The sequence below is a fragment of the Dermochelys coriacea genome, chromosome 8 (genome assembly GCF_009764565.3).
Source record: "Dermochelys coriacea isolate rDerCor1 chromosome 8, rDerCor1.pri.v4, whole genome shotgun sequence".
Lineage (NCBI taxonomy): Eukaryota > Metazoa > Chordata > Testudines > Dermochelyidae > Dermochelys > Dermochelys coriacea.
Genome location: NC_050075.1, coordinates 65,827,144 through 65,842,287, shown reverse-complemented (window position 1 = coordinate 65,842,287; position 15,144 = coordinate 65,827,144). Strand labels below are relative to the sequence as shown.

Genomic DNA, 15,144 nt, shown 5'->3' with positions numbered 1-15,144 from the left:
GACAATATCACTAGGCAACTATCTGCATCTTTATGTGCCTAAAAACCTTCAAAAACCTGGCCCTTAAACACATACTTGGCTTTAAGCCTGTGAGCAACATCATTGACTTCAGGGGGATTATTCATCTGCTTAAAGTTAAATATGTGCTTAAGTGCTTTGCTGGAAAGGACATCTGTGTTTACTATATTAATTGTCTCATAATTCCACTTAAAATTTCTGCCTTAGTTAAGTGAAAACTTCCAATGATGATGAGGATGATGATGATTAATATGTTTACATTTTACTCTTAGAAGGATAACACCTAGCTTCAAATATTGGGCCAAATTCAAGCATGCACTAAGTAGGAGACATTCTACTGAAGTCAATTATGTTATACTTGGATGTGCTAGGCCTGAATTTGGCCCTGTGAGTAAATCTGTTTTCAGATGCACTGGACCTCTCTCAGGTACAACGCTTTAAACATGCTGATACATAACTCCTTTGATTTCAGCAGAGTTGGTCCTAATTTACACTAGTGTAAGTGAGAGGAGAATCAGACCCTCTGTCTCTGCAAAGGGCTGGGCACCATTGCAAGATGCTGTGTACCCTCAACTCCTTTGAAGCCAAGCTCATTACCTTGCAGAATCAGGCCAAGAGCCAAAAATATAAAGGCAGGGAGCAGAATACTTCCTAACTGAATGGCAAGTAATTGAGGAGCTGATGATAATGATCGGACATAAAGACCGCTTAAAGTAAACGTGAGTGTTTTCCAAATGTAATTCATTTTTTCAGCTAATTTGAAACACCACTGAAGAGAGATGAATTTCTCTAAATATTTTATCAGGGAAAAGCTACAAGTCTCCTCAGACCTTTCTATAACATTGTCTAATGACTACAAAAATATACTGTACTAGAACTAAAGAAGCAGATGCCTTGCTTTACACCATGTTAATTCATAAGACAATACAACTCCTGTCAAGAAAGGTCTGCTTTTCCTTCTCTGAACTTAACATATGGGAAGAGACAGATCTCCAAATATAGAATGTTAGTATGTTGCGGTCAGTAGATAAATTACACCTCATTTGTTTTTGGGATTGAGCATGCACAAGCCTTGCAATCACCCGGTAGGCCTGCCAATGCTGACATCTTCAGGTTTTTTCCAATAACATTTCTGGTTATGTTATTTCACTATACGTTCTATGTCAGAAATTATTTTTTCTTCTTTAAGATGCCTATATTTAAAATGAGTTTCCTTCACAAACACTCTAGTTTTCAACAAATGCTGGGTGGCAAGTCCAAGAAGCATGCAAGGCACTAGGGGACAACTTTGAACATTAGGATGTAGCTCTCGGATTTATGCTGCTGCCCAGTCATTTTGCTCCTGCAGTTTATTTACAGATGTGTTGCAATGATTCTTTATTTTTAAAGTTTTATTCCTTTGCACAAGAGCTTGTAACTTGAAATTAAAGAAAAAATATCAGTAAATTTCAGCATTACTAGTATTTATTTGTTTTTGTTACATTTGGCTCAGTCCCGTACCTTCTATTTGGACAAAATGCCCTTTGATATAAATGGGATTTTTGTCTATGGAGGGATGGCTGGATCTGACCCTATTTATATTTTTCAAGTCTCCTCCTTCAACTGTCTACAAGCATATAATAAATTCACCTGGCAAAGCTGTATTTGCTGGCTTTATTAAGTCAACAAAACGCAAACCTAAAACAGAAGACAGGCAGAAAAATCTGGTCTCCGGAAATCAATAAGAATCCATCTCCCTAATCCCTTTTTTATTCCTGGCAATAGTGATTTTTCTTGACTGATTCATTGGGAGCACTGATTTAACTAATTTGTCTTGCATAGGTATCTTTTCCATTCTAAGGCCTTTCCACTAGTACAAAATAATCTCCCCTTTAAAGTCTATTTCCTGGATAGATCTTTCATAAAATGACTGCCATTTATTTACACTTTAATAGTGCCTTTCATTGTGCTTTTAAAAACCATTAGTTATGTTGTTGGTTTATGTGTTGCAATACTGACACCAAAATACTAACAAGACTGTGTGTACTTACCATGCACACTCTTTCAAAATACATGTATATTTCAACCTTACTACTTCTCCATCTCTTACAGAATTGCTTTATAGAATTCAACACAAAATTATGCCTTTCTATAGTTTTTCTGAACCCTCCTTTAGAATTTAGTAAAGAACTATATACCTGGTTTAAAATTTTATAGCATGTTAAAGTACACATTCAAAGCATATCATACCCTTTTAAATCCCATAGAATCATTTCCACAGAACCCTATTTTGTAAATCCCTCCTACATTGTATAGCATTTCTCCAAACATGATAATTCAAAAATAATTTCCAGGTTACTGTGAACATCATAAAATATTTTTCAAAGTCTTACTTCATTTTTCAGGAAAAAAATAAAAAACATTTTATAAAGCCAAAGATTTTCAATTAAAAGATATCAATATTAAATAATGCACAAATAATAGGATTTACCTACCTAAACTAAAGAGCACCAAGAATTTGAGACACACAAACTCTCGTAGATCAAACTGCAGGGAACGAAGTTTTGCTACTAGCTCCTGTGCGTGGCTCATAAGGTTGTTGAGGGTGGCTCCCGCTTGAGATGCTATTACTGAATAATCCATCTGTAAAAGAAGGTCACATTTTTGTCTGATTATCATTCCCAGATATTGTGTCCAGTTGGAGAGTCTCAAGAAATCTTATGCATGTGAGATACCCCAGGAAGTAAAACATTTTACTTTAATCTCAAAATAATTATGGAATCAAATCAAGAAGATTTTGTTTAGAAACCTATTCTTGCATGGCATTGTACTTTTCAGATGTTATTGGTGTAAAGCATTATGGTATGTAAGAACATTTTTGAGTACCCCGGTTTGTACTAAATTAAAAGATAAAATATTTTTGATATGACACTATGTATTATCAAAACTGTCTCATCTATCTGTTCGTTGTATCCAACTGTTCTGTCTCATCCTATACCTAGATTGTAATCATAAGATCCTTCAGGCAGGGACCATCTTTTCATAGTGTGTGTGTACAGTACATATCTGACCCTTGATTGGGAACATTTGGTGCCATTACAAACTGGAGCATGAAAATAGTTTGATTCAAGGGGCTGAAATCCTGCCCCTAATAAAGTCAATGGTAATTTTGCTATTGACTTTAATGGGGGCCAGGCTTTCACCATAGGACTTTATTTTGAGGATCAAAAAGGTTACTGTATTTAAAATATAAGGAGCCATATCTGGCCCTCATTTACACACTCCTGATTTCAGTTGGGTTGCTCAGATGTAAATGAAGGCAGAATCTGGCCTGACTTGTCTGCTCTGCAGTTGAAGCCTGTACTTTAAAAAAGGAATTTACAATGGAAAGCACTTTTAAATTTATGTTTGAGAAGGGCTATATAGGAGCTAATTATTATTATTATTATAATTATTTATTATGAGATGAAATCCATCCTCAACTTTAGATAACACTTCACTGTAACCGAGTTGACTGAGCGAAATTTACCCATTGGAAGAGGTCTTGTACAAGGCCCTCTGTATTAAGGAAACATTGTGGTACCCTTGCTTGGAGGGCACTGGTTGAGGAGCCTCATAGGCTGGTCTTTGCTCCTGTTGTGTACCAAGGAAGTGGCCTCCGAGCCTGCTGTGAATATACTGATCCAGAGGAGACTGGTGCCAGGTGTTTGAGAGGAGTGATGCAGCTTCTGGCAACCTCCATAAATGAGACATTGGGGGCAGTGTCCTCTCTTCCAGCCCATAAACTGGAGCTACAACTGTAGTCTCATAGAAATTCCTAGGGCTGTGGGAGTGGTTTCTCTCTCTCTCAACCCCTGTCAATCCAACAAAGTCCCATTTGCTTTAGTGAATTCCAGTGGACTTTAATTCCTCTCAGAGGAGTGAAGCAGGAGTGCTACAGACAGCAGCCTCATCCACAACACACCATTCCACTGCTGCAACGAATGTAGCAGATTTCTTTACATAGGGAAGAAAGCGGGACTGCTTTGGGGGTTTGCCTTCATTGGTATGTACCCTATTTACTCTGTAGAGGAGCTAGGACTGGCTATGAACTTTCCTACACTATCCTCACATGCAGAAAGAATTGACTGTTGGAATTCATACCCTGAATTACAAAACTTGGTGTGCATGCACAAAGCACATTTTTTTTAAAGTAGCTTTGATAAATAAAAGCCAATTTTCACCTGCCCACTTATTTGCAAGAGGGAGACATTCTGTCTGATAAATTTCAAGTTTCAACATCATGCACTAGAACTGTTTTAAAAAAAAAGTCAGTGACAAAGCCAGGATTTAGAACCCAGGATTCTGACTTGCAACCTTGTGTTCTTGTCTCTGGCCCAAGCTGCATCCCACAAACCACCTTAATCACCAAAATAAGTTAATTGTTTCAGTAAATAATTTTTTTTAATGTTAACATAGCTGTCAGAACCACAATTTTCTACTAGTGACATGATACTACTTACTGCTGTGAAACTATTCACAGCAAAATCATCTCATTCACGACTTAATTTCCCCTTTTGTAATTGTACTGCTTTGTTGGGGGAAAAACATCTCTCAGTGCTGTACTAATTTCAGAATCTTCATGGGTAAAATATGATCTTCACTTCCTAATAATTTAAGATGTTTGGATGGATTTCAGGAATATTATTGGCCTACTGCTATGATTATACTATAATGGAAAAACCCAATAGGTGTCTGAATGTCCCACCTTCCCTCTACTGGAGAGCTCTCGGGCAACCAGCTACTCTTTCAGGTGCATTTAATATTTGCAGCACCAACAAATTTGTTTGGGAGGCAAGTCCTCATCTGCCACTCACCAAGAGCAGACTGTATTAAATTTTTATATTTATTGACATTTCATTACCATAATTGACTGCACTTGGTTCTCTAGTAGAAGGCACAGGGCTGCCTCCTAAGCAGGAGAATTGGTCCCTTGAGGAGGATTTGCAATTAAAAACAAGACAGAATGGATTTTTTTATTGTGTAAATATGATGAGTTGAATTTTCAGCTTTAGCTAGAGAATACTGGGTGTACAGAAGCCTTTTTCAAGAGTGAGAAAAATTATGAGTCAGTGGAAAGACGACCCCCAAAGGTGTCAATCAGTTTATATAAAGTCAACTGTGCATGAAAAAGCCTCAGTTAATGTCTATTCTGAAAAAAAGTGTTCATGTTAAACAGCATGGTGTCCTATTTGCCTTGTCTGTGTGCACTGTACACAACTAGAGGTGTATAGTCAGGGTGGTTTTATTTCTGTATCGAAGCAACTAAATACTAGAAACTCACAGATCCAGTAACTATCCGAAATGCACCAAGCAATCTGTTATCTACAGCCAGGCACTCAGATACCACAGAATATGCTCTGAGGAGAAAGACTAGGACATATATCTTAACATACAACCACCTTCACCAAACAAGGACACTCCACCAAAAAAGTAGACTCCATCATGGAATGGGCTACTCAGAGACCCAAGAGAACCTGCTTCAGTACAGAAATACCTCCCCTCAACCATACACATCTAGTTGTCACCTACCACCACACATTGGAGCCCATATTGGATATCATCAAACAATTACAACCCATACTTGATGGGGATCATCCTGAAAGAAATCTTTCCTGAACCCTCTCTTCCGGTCTTCAAACAACCCTCCAACCTCATCATCAGAAGCAAGCTCCCCCAGACCAGGACTCACCAATTCAAAGCACCAGACCCTGCCAGAACAACAGATGCAAAATCTGAGTATATCTCCACTGCTACAATGATTAACACATCTTTCAAGATCCATGGGTTCTTCACATGCCTATCACAACATATGGTGCATCTCATCCAGTGCACTAAATGGCCCAATAACTACTGTGTGGATGAAATGACGTAACCACTACACTTTCAAATGAACTCACACAGAAAAATTATGTAAGACAAAAACACCATATCACCAGTGTGTGAATACTTTTTACAAAGCGCTCACTCTGTATCTAACCTCTCAGTTCTCATCCTCAAAGGAAATCTGCACACCTTCAAAAGACAAGCCTGGGAGCTTAAATTCATAACTTTGTCTAGATATTAAAAATCATGGACTGAATAGAGAGATTGGATTTATGACTTATTTCAACAATCTATAACCTACTTAACTTCCCCAGGTTTTTTCCTTTCCCCTCTATGACTGGAGAGATGTTAAAGGGGCCACTTCACCTTGAATGGTCCTTTGAAATGTGTAAACTACTTACGCTAAACAATCTCTTCAACTTTGTATTTAGCTGTGATGTTCTGAGTATATTTCCCAGATCTGAAGAAGAGCTCTGTGTAAACTCAAAAGCTTGTCTCTCTCACCAGCAGAAGTTGGTCCAATAAAATATATTACGTCAGTTACCACGTCTCTCTAAAAACCCCCAAATAAACTACAGTACTTGTAACTTGAGCTGCAAATTCACGTCATATGCAATTGCACACTGAAAAGCATAACTTTTACCTAATAGTGAGTCGTACTGTGCCATCAATGCTGGTTAATTAACCAAATTAACCAAAAACCTGTTTGAAATTAAATGATGATTTCCGCCTTACGATTGATGGTCTCAGAGTAGCAGCCGTGTTAGTCTGTATTCGCAAAAAGAAAAGGAGTACTTGTGGCACCTTAGAGACTAACAAATTTATTAGAGCATAAGCTTTCGTGAGCTACAGCTCACTTCATCGGATGCATTTGGTGGAAAAAACAGAGGAGAGATTTATATACACACACACAGAGAACATGAAACAATGGGTTTATCATACACACTGTAAGGAGAGTGATCACTTAAGATAAGCCATCACCAACAGCAGGGGGGGGAAAGGAGGAAAACCTTTCATCGTGACAAGCAGGTAGGCTAATTCCAGCAGTTAACAAGAATATCAGAGGAACAGTGGGGGGTGGGGTGGGAGGGAGAAATACCATGGGGAAATAGTTTTACTTTGCGTAATGACTCATCCATTCCCAGTCTCTATTCAAGCCTAAATTAATTGTATCCAGTTTGCAAATTAATTCCAATTCAGCAGTCTCTCGTTGGAGTCTGTTTTTGAAGCTTTTTTGTTGAAGTATAGCCACTCTTAGGTCTGTGATCGAGTGACCAGAGAGATTGAAGTGTTCTCCAACTGGTTTTTGAATGTTATAATTCTTGACGTCTGATTTGTGTCCATTCATTCTTTTACGTAGAGACTGTCCAGTTTGGCCAATGTACATGGCAGAGGGGCATTGCTGGCACATGATGGCATATATCACATTGGTAGATGCGCAGGTGAACGAGCCTCTGATAGTGTGGCTGATGTGATTAGGCCCTATGATGGTATCCCCTGAATAGATATGTGGACAGAGTTGGCAACGGGCTTTGTTGCAAGGATAGGTTCCTGGGTTAGTGGTTCTGTTGTGTGGTGTGTGGTTGCTGGTGAGTATTTGCTTCAGATTGGGGGGCTGTCTGTAAGCAAGGACTGGTCTGTCTCCCAAGATCTGAGAGAGCGATGGCTCGTCCTTCAGGATAGGTTGTAGATCCTTGATGATGCGTTGGAGAGGTTTTAGTTGGGGGCTGAAGGTGATGGCTAGTGGCGTTCTGTTGTTTTCTTTGTTGGGCCTGTCCTGTAGTAGGTGACTTCTGGGTACTCTAATGGCTCTGTCAATCTGTTTCTTGGTCTGATATTGTGCAATAGATTTTAATGCAGAAGAAGATGGTTCAACATGAAGATTGACACTTTCAAAAATAAGAGCTTAAAACTAAGCGCCTAAATCCCTGTTTAGATGCCTGAGGGTGGGATTTTCACAAGTGCCTAAATAACTTAGGAACACAAGTCCCATTGAATTCAATGGGAGCAATGTTAGGCCAATGCTGAGTACATTTGAAAATCACATCTTAAAACTGTGAAAAATGATGTTGTATTTGGGAAAACTTATATTGGAAACCAGATCAAGTAATCTCTAGTTGATCAATACAATTGTAAGATACTTACTTAGATGAGGCCAAATTCTGCGGTCCTTACACACAAAGATCTCTCTGAAGTCAATGAGAGGTTTTGCCTAAGTAAGAATTTAAGGCAAATCTTGTTTACAAGGGAAAACTATATTCTGGGCTAAATAAGCTTTGAGCCTGAAAGCCAGGATATGAATACGACTGAGTTAACAGGGACCGTCAAATTGATTGGTGCTCTTATGATTTATTGTGCTCTCCATCTCACATGTGCTCTGACCGGCTACTGCCCATGACTGCCTGAATTTCTTCCAAACCTGTCACTTGACTTGTGGCTGGCCTTGTCCACAAGCAAAAGGGGTTGTGGCATTGGCACAATGAATCTTTTGTGCCCTGAACAGGTGCCAGCAAGCATTTGGGAGCAGACCTAGCTAGGACTACTTCTTCGAGACCTAGCTGAAGAGTTGGCCGTCGTAGTCGTTCGCCATTTGGTCTGTTCCTGCCTGGCTGCAAGGGTTTGATGGCCTGAGAGTCCAACATCAGAACAGATTTGATGAATCCATGTAATAGGGGATCTGCCTCTTGGTTGCTTCCACCTCTCGGTTTGTGGAATTTTAGCCCAGATGTTACAAGCCACCCAAAGAACGGCGTTCGCTGCAATGTCTTGTGGTATTCTCACTAGGACTAGTAGCCTCTTAAACATAGATTAGGAAAGATAAGGTCCTCATCCCTTTCACTGGACAGCAGAGCAGCACTGATCTGAAGGGGAGAGTATGCTGCACCCTCTTGTAGGGCAGCAGAGGTCCTGCTGCAGTGGGCTCCTCAGGAGAAATTCTGGTTGAGCCAGCCAGAATTCCACAAAGGATTCCGCTGCAATAGAACTCTTCCATACAGATCCTAATACAAGTCCTAAAACGTAAAAGCGCAATCTGGCTCCTTTCCTGCACTAAAATTAATTCTTTTTTTAAAGTTAAATTGTATTTAACATCTAGGATCAGGTGGAGAAATAGAGGGCTGGTGGGGGAAGCATGTGAGTGGGGAAGTTGAAGCTGAAGTGGTCATATTTGCTGAATGCTTATGGATGGGGTGCAGTAGCCAATCATAGTGTAGTGATTTTCCATAATCACTGTATTGTCCTTTTTCAATAATTAATCCTCTAATTGGCTAATAATTGTCCTCAGACTAATAGAGTACAGTGACTTTCACAGTGTATAGTTATAAAATACCAACTGTACCACTGAATTTTACATCCTCTTCAACCAGTGCCAGGAACTGCATAACTGAGGAATAAAGCTACAGTTACAGATCAATAACTGGACAGCAACTGGACATTCTGACTGGCTGAGATAATTTAATTTCAGTTTAGTGACATTTAATTCATATATAATTTAGTAAATTAACTTACTGTTTGTGGATAAGTGGGTGTGTTTGGGGGAGGGGGGTGGACAGGCAAGTGACTTAACATAAGTTAGCTTCATACCTAAAACTTTCTCATAAGGATGTGATACTATAGTGACAAGCATGGTTTGTAGAGAAGGATTATTTAATATCACAAACATAATTATGTTTCTATTGTTTGCTGAAGCGTGAGACTGTATACCGTTCACGGGCAACTACATTTCACTTTTCACTACATTTTTACGTAGCTATTAAAGCTCATTTAGAACTTTTCATGTATAACTTGCCTCAATAACTTAATATTTTTCATAAATATTTGCTTCCAATTTCTAGAGCTGCCTTTGTTTTACATAAATTGAGATGGGCTCATATTGGACAAAGACAGGAAGGTATAGTTAAATCAGTTTTAGTTATATTAATTAAAATTGTGATGACTTGTACAGTGTAAGATGCCTGTCATTTTAACATAGTACACAATAATAGAAGATAATGAATTAAGTTGCCAGTGGACCTTTCCTTTAGAATGATGTTATTGTGGTTGCTAATTAGCTATAATATGCAAATAGTAAAACTGATAACACTTCAAAGTACTGTATTTGTTTTGTCTAACTTACATTATAAAGACCATTAGTACATCAAGATAGGAATGGATTGCAATTTACTGTATTGGGCCATATATATATTATCTACAGTAACTGATTTGACTTTGTTATAAAACCTATCATTGTAAAAGTATTCTCCAGGTGCTATACAGAGAGCAGTTTTAATCAATTACTTATTTTTTTTATAGAAGTAATGACCAAGATCAGGTTCTTCAAATTAACAACACTATAAACATTATGTTAAAGTAACATGCAGGACCTGGCTAACTCAGTCACCACAATACATTGTTAAAGTGCCCACTCCATCCTTTGCTCACCTTATCTTGATTAATACTATCACATCTGTTCAGAGACGTCTACAAAATCACTATAGAAATTACTATAACGAATGATCCTCCCCTTGGCGTACAACCTACGTAGAGTTGACCTGGAACCAAATCCCTGAGTCTGAACATGCCAGAACTTTGGAGAAGTTTAGATCTAAGATCAGAACTTTCCACTTTTGTGAATGATTACACAGATGCCTTTGTGTCATACTAATTCACTATTTTCCCATTGATAAGGAGTGAGAAGGTGCTTTTAATTCCAAGGATTTAACATTTCCCTTTTTACTCCCCCCTATTCTCAAAGATTTTCAAATCTCCTTCCACTGGAGGAGGACTGTCTATGCTCACTCTGGAGACCATCAGTGTCACTATTGCAGTTTCTCTGAGGGGTTGCTAGAAATGATATAGTGTCCACTCCCTCCAGGGATACTGCTTCTGAAATGCTCCCATTGCTTGTTGGTTTTAGAGCTTGAAATCTGATATGGGACCCATACTGGCACCATCCTTGTGGTGCTGCTACCAGCTTGCCAGTGTATTAGCTCATGGTTTGGCAATGTTCCTCTTTGTCTTTCTGGAAACACTGTATTAAAGAATGAGAAAGGAAAACATTTCTCAAGGAAGGGTCTAGTTGTTAAAACTGTGTGAAACAGCAATTTTGGTTCACAGGGATTAATAGAAGGTGTTCTCCTTGCTGTGAGGATCCTCATCCCTATATATTTTTTTGAGTTTTAGATTCAAACTGAAAATCTCAGTAGTAAACTGGTTTTGTATTGAATGCGTAACATAGCAAAGCCTCTTAAGCAAACACTAATCATGCCAAGATTGCTGAAAATCTTGGCCCAGGGTTACTTAAAAGGTTCAGGATCCTTAGCAAACCTTTAGACCAACCTGAATTTGGCATTTGTGATTAAGCCTGCCGTCTGGTGAGTTTTGTGTAATTTGGGGTGTCACTGTAAACTTTTAGCACAGCTAGAATGAACACACCATTTTATCATCAGAGATGAGAGACTGTTAAGGACAAACCTAACACTGTTTTAAATATGTGGGTTAAGGTTCTGTTTTTTCCTTCCCTTTTGGTCAGAGATAGCTAGATCAGATGAGACTTGGGCAAATCTGAACACAAGAGGACAATAAACTGAACACAAAACAATCATTGCTATACACTGTTTGTATTCACCTTGTCCCAAATCCTGCAGCCCATTGCCTGTGTAATGACTTCAGGATTTGGCCGCTTGTGCACAAATTAGTACCGGATGCTCTGTGCGCTGATGCTCTTTTTAAATTTACACCACCACGAGCTGCACTGACTGCAATGTGATCTTGTCATAAAGTTAGTAAGAAAGCAAAAAGAAATACCATTTTGTTTTCAGAACAATTTCATGCAAAAGCTAACATCATTACCATATGCCTCCTTTTATAAAAATCAAGGGTAATTATCATTTTGTTGTTAAGTATTGCAATATACTGACTGTGGATTCCATTTCACTAATAAACTAGGGGTGAAATTCACCCCTGTAGAGGACTAACATAAGGACTATTTGCCATTTAGTTCCTACTTCAGCCCTTAAAATTTCTTCCAATAATATTGGCTGAGTGCAAAACAAAATCTCATATACTTAACACGCAGCAAGTTGGAAAATTTGAAAGTTCTGCCTAAACACATCGGATGGACAAATTCAGAAATTGCACTTTAAGAAAAGTTGAACACCTGTAACACCAAGTATATATCAGATATTTATTGAATGGAACTGGGGTTTATAGTTGAAATGCCCTGTGGAATGAAAAAGTGATTGAGTAGATTATAAATAACCCCTAAACAACATTAAAGGTATTTTTTTCAACCCCAGGAGAAATAATTTTCCATTTTATAATCTAAAACTCTAATTTATATATTTTTTCATTCCTTCTCCACAAAATGGAGAAAGAGAAGAACAATTCACTTATGTCCCTTCTTTAACAGCCCCTCTTTTCCTCTCTCCCTCCAACTCTTTCTCCTGTTCCTCCTATAATTTTATTTAGGACTGCTTCTGAAATGGATTCATCTTTCTCATGAAGTTGTGTGTAGCCAGCACTAGGAAGCTCAGCTGTGCCCCCAGATCTCTCCATGAACTATGTGCTATCAGGGTGGATCTTGAGGCAAATTTGGTCTCAGCTAATATGGCTGAGGTGAGTAAGTGTAAACCAGAAATTATGGCAGCGCATAAAAAAGCCCACCCACTCCCCACCCTGCCAACATCTGATAGTAATGGGGAATTGAAAGAAAGCTGCAAAGTATTTCACCAAGAGATGGGTTCAAACCACAATATTTAGATGTAGGTTGAGATTCAGATCTTAACCTGCTTCAAAACTTGACGTTGTTTAGAACTTGGATTTCAATTACAGCCCATCCTCACAAACTCAATTGGGGATAGAAAATCATGTGACCTGTTTCAGTCAATTGGCCAACCAGTCAAAAATTTTAAAAAATATCTCAAAAAAGTCTGAGTTTTAGGCAAAGTTGTGAGTCATTGTTTTTTATTTGAATTGATTTGACCAAATGTGGTGATCTGGGGTAATCTGTCTGTACAATTTTATGAATTAAGACTGGTGCTCTGAAGCTGTTCTTATGAAAATACTGTATTTTGGAATACCTCTGTGTAAATGTGGAATTCACCGTGTGCTGACAGGGCCTGTAGCACATACAGACCAGATTAGAGATGATGGAGGGTAGTTAACCATAATGATTGTACTCTGCCCATATAATAGGTATGCTAAGAAGGTTGGCTGATGCAAGGAGAACCAGTTTTTTCCAACCCCTCCACTGGGGAATGGCATTTAGAGCAGTGGAAAATCCCCAGAAGCAGAACAAAGGACATATTTTTGTTGGTGGGACCCCTCTCCCCTTCCGCTCATTGGAAAGTTGGCACCTGTAGCTACAGCCCCAGAGTTGGTGCCTATGCAAGGAGCCAGATATTAACTTCTGAAGAGCCACATGCAGCTCTGGAGCCACAGGTTGGCCACCCGTGCTCCAGAGGCTTAAAGCACACAGGATACAGTGTTTGGGTTCCCTCACAACTGTCTGATGAATGTCCAGTAGGGGGAGCTCAACTAGATTTCTAATACCATACTAAGAAAGCCCAGGATTTTACTGCAATTATAAGGGGAGCATGGGTAAGATCAAAATTAATAACTCATGTCCTGGCAACTTGGGCAATATATCAAATGTTGCACATTTAACTACTGCAGCAAAATGCATGAACAATGAATAATAATCCGTTGTAATTTGTAATGTCTACTCTTGAGTTCTGAGAACAAGAACAATGATCAGCAGCTTGTTATGTAGAGAATCCAGTAGGATAGCACATAACCCTGGAGGAATTAGTTTCTCTTTAATGGGAAATGGTTTGTTACCATCACATACCACGCGGTTAGCCTGTGAAACCTGGAACATGGAAAGCAATGTGGCAATGATTTACAATTAACTAATACAGTGCAACTCATTCCTTGGTTGTTTTGTGATATGAAATTTGAAGAGATGTAAAATGCACCTGTGCTAGTTTATGTCCTTTTGAAATGGTAATTACTGTTGCTGAGGGGCAGCATTTAGTTCAGAAAATGAAACGTGCACAGAAAGGAACTCATCTGTGAGGAACTGCTGAGGGACCGTAATGATCTGAAAAAGTGCTTTCCCGCAACATCCCCCCTGCATTATTTATGAAACTCCAGCCAAATAAATAAATTAAAACAAAGCCTTTCTGTGCAAGCCCCAGTGCTTGCTGCTTTGCCACTGACTGTGCTCTTTCCTATCAAGGGTCAGAATGTGGCTGAAAAGAGGGCAGTACAGCTGTGCAGAACTCCAACCAGAGCCCCTAGACATCCTGTACTTGATTCAAAACCTTTGAAAGGGTACAGAGTGTGCTTCATGCAATTGGCCCTGTTCTGCTGGCTGGGGTGGAGTAGGTGAAGTTTATAACACTTATTCATCCTGTTCTTCCCATGGCCTTAGAGAAGGTTGGCACCACAAGCCAGGAGCAGTCCTTCCTCTATGAGAGCATAGTGGCTATGATTATAACCAGCTCATGGGCAAAGGTGCAAGGAGGAAGGCTTTCTGGGCTCTCCTAACTTTATTACCTTGCAGGGCTAGTCACAATCTAGCTTTTAATGTCTCCAAGTTAACCAAGCAGACTATATAGGATTCCATTTACAATAAATGATGGGCTTGTACTCAAAGATAGTGACAGCCAGAACCACAAACATTTCTCTTGAAAGCTTGTATGTTGCCCTATAATCTTGCTTATAGTGAGGATGATAATGATAAATAATATCCATAGCAATTCTCAGTCAAATGACTCAAAGTACTTTCCAGACATTGAGCAATTTAATGTCATGACAATTACTTAATATAGGCATTATTGATGTGATGCAGGCATTATCTGCATTTTACTGTTGGGGAAACTGAGTCACAGCTTTATATCTTGGGAGCTGGGCAGCAATCAACAAGCACACAGCACGCTGCACAATAGCAGAGGTTGGAAGTATTTTGGTCTAGGACATTGGCGCCCCAGAATTACTAAAAACACAGTGGGATCTTTAGCATCAATGTAAAGCTGACAACAGTTTCTAAGCTTTCTATCAAAAATTCTCCCTGCATAGTAAGCCATAGTTTCAGTTTATCTCTCTCAGATATAAATAGGATGAGTTTATCCTGCCAGGATTTGAACTTGTGGTTCTAGTAAGTCTGGATATTTTAAACCTGATCCTTAGAACACTCAGCTAGCCTCTCTGTAAAATAGTTTCTTTTAGTCCTGAATGGCCTTTTAAACTGAGTGTTTTAAAATTACAAGTGGCAAATTACTTATACTGGCATAGTTAGAG

General features: G+C 39.0%; 1 protein-coding gene across 1 annotated transcript in view; it reads right to left on the bottom strand.

Annotated features, from left to right (window-relative positions):
- The window catches only part of NR5A2 (nuclear receptor subfamily 5 group A member 2), a 98,947-nt gene that overhangs the window by 26,718 nt on the left and 57,085 nt on the right, over positions 1-15,144 (bottom strand). The window contains exon 6 of the mRNA XM_038413306.2: positions 2,493-2,640. Coding sequence (XP_038269234.2) covers positions 2,493-2,640 — 148 coding nt within the window. The remainder of the gene's footprint in view (positions 1-2,492; positions 2,641-15,144) is intronic.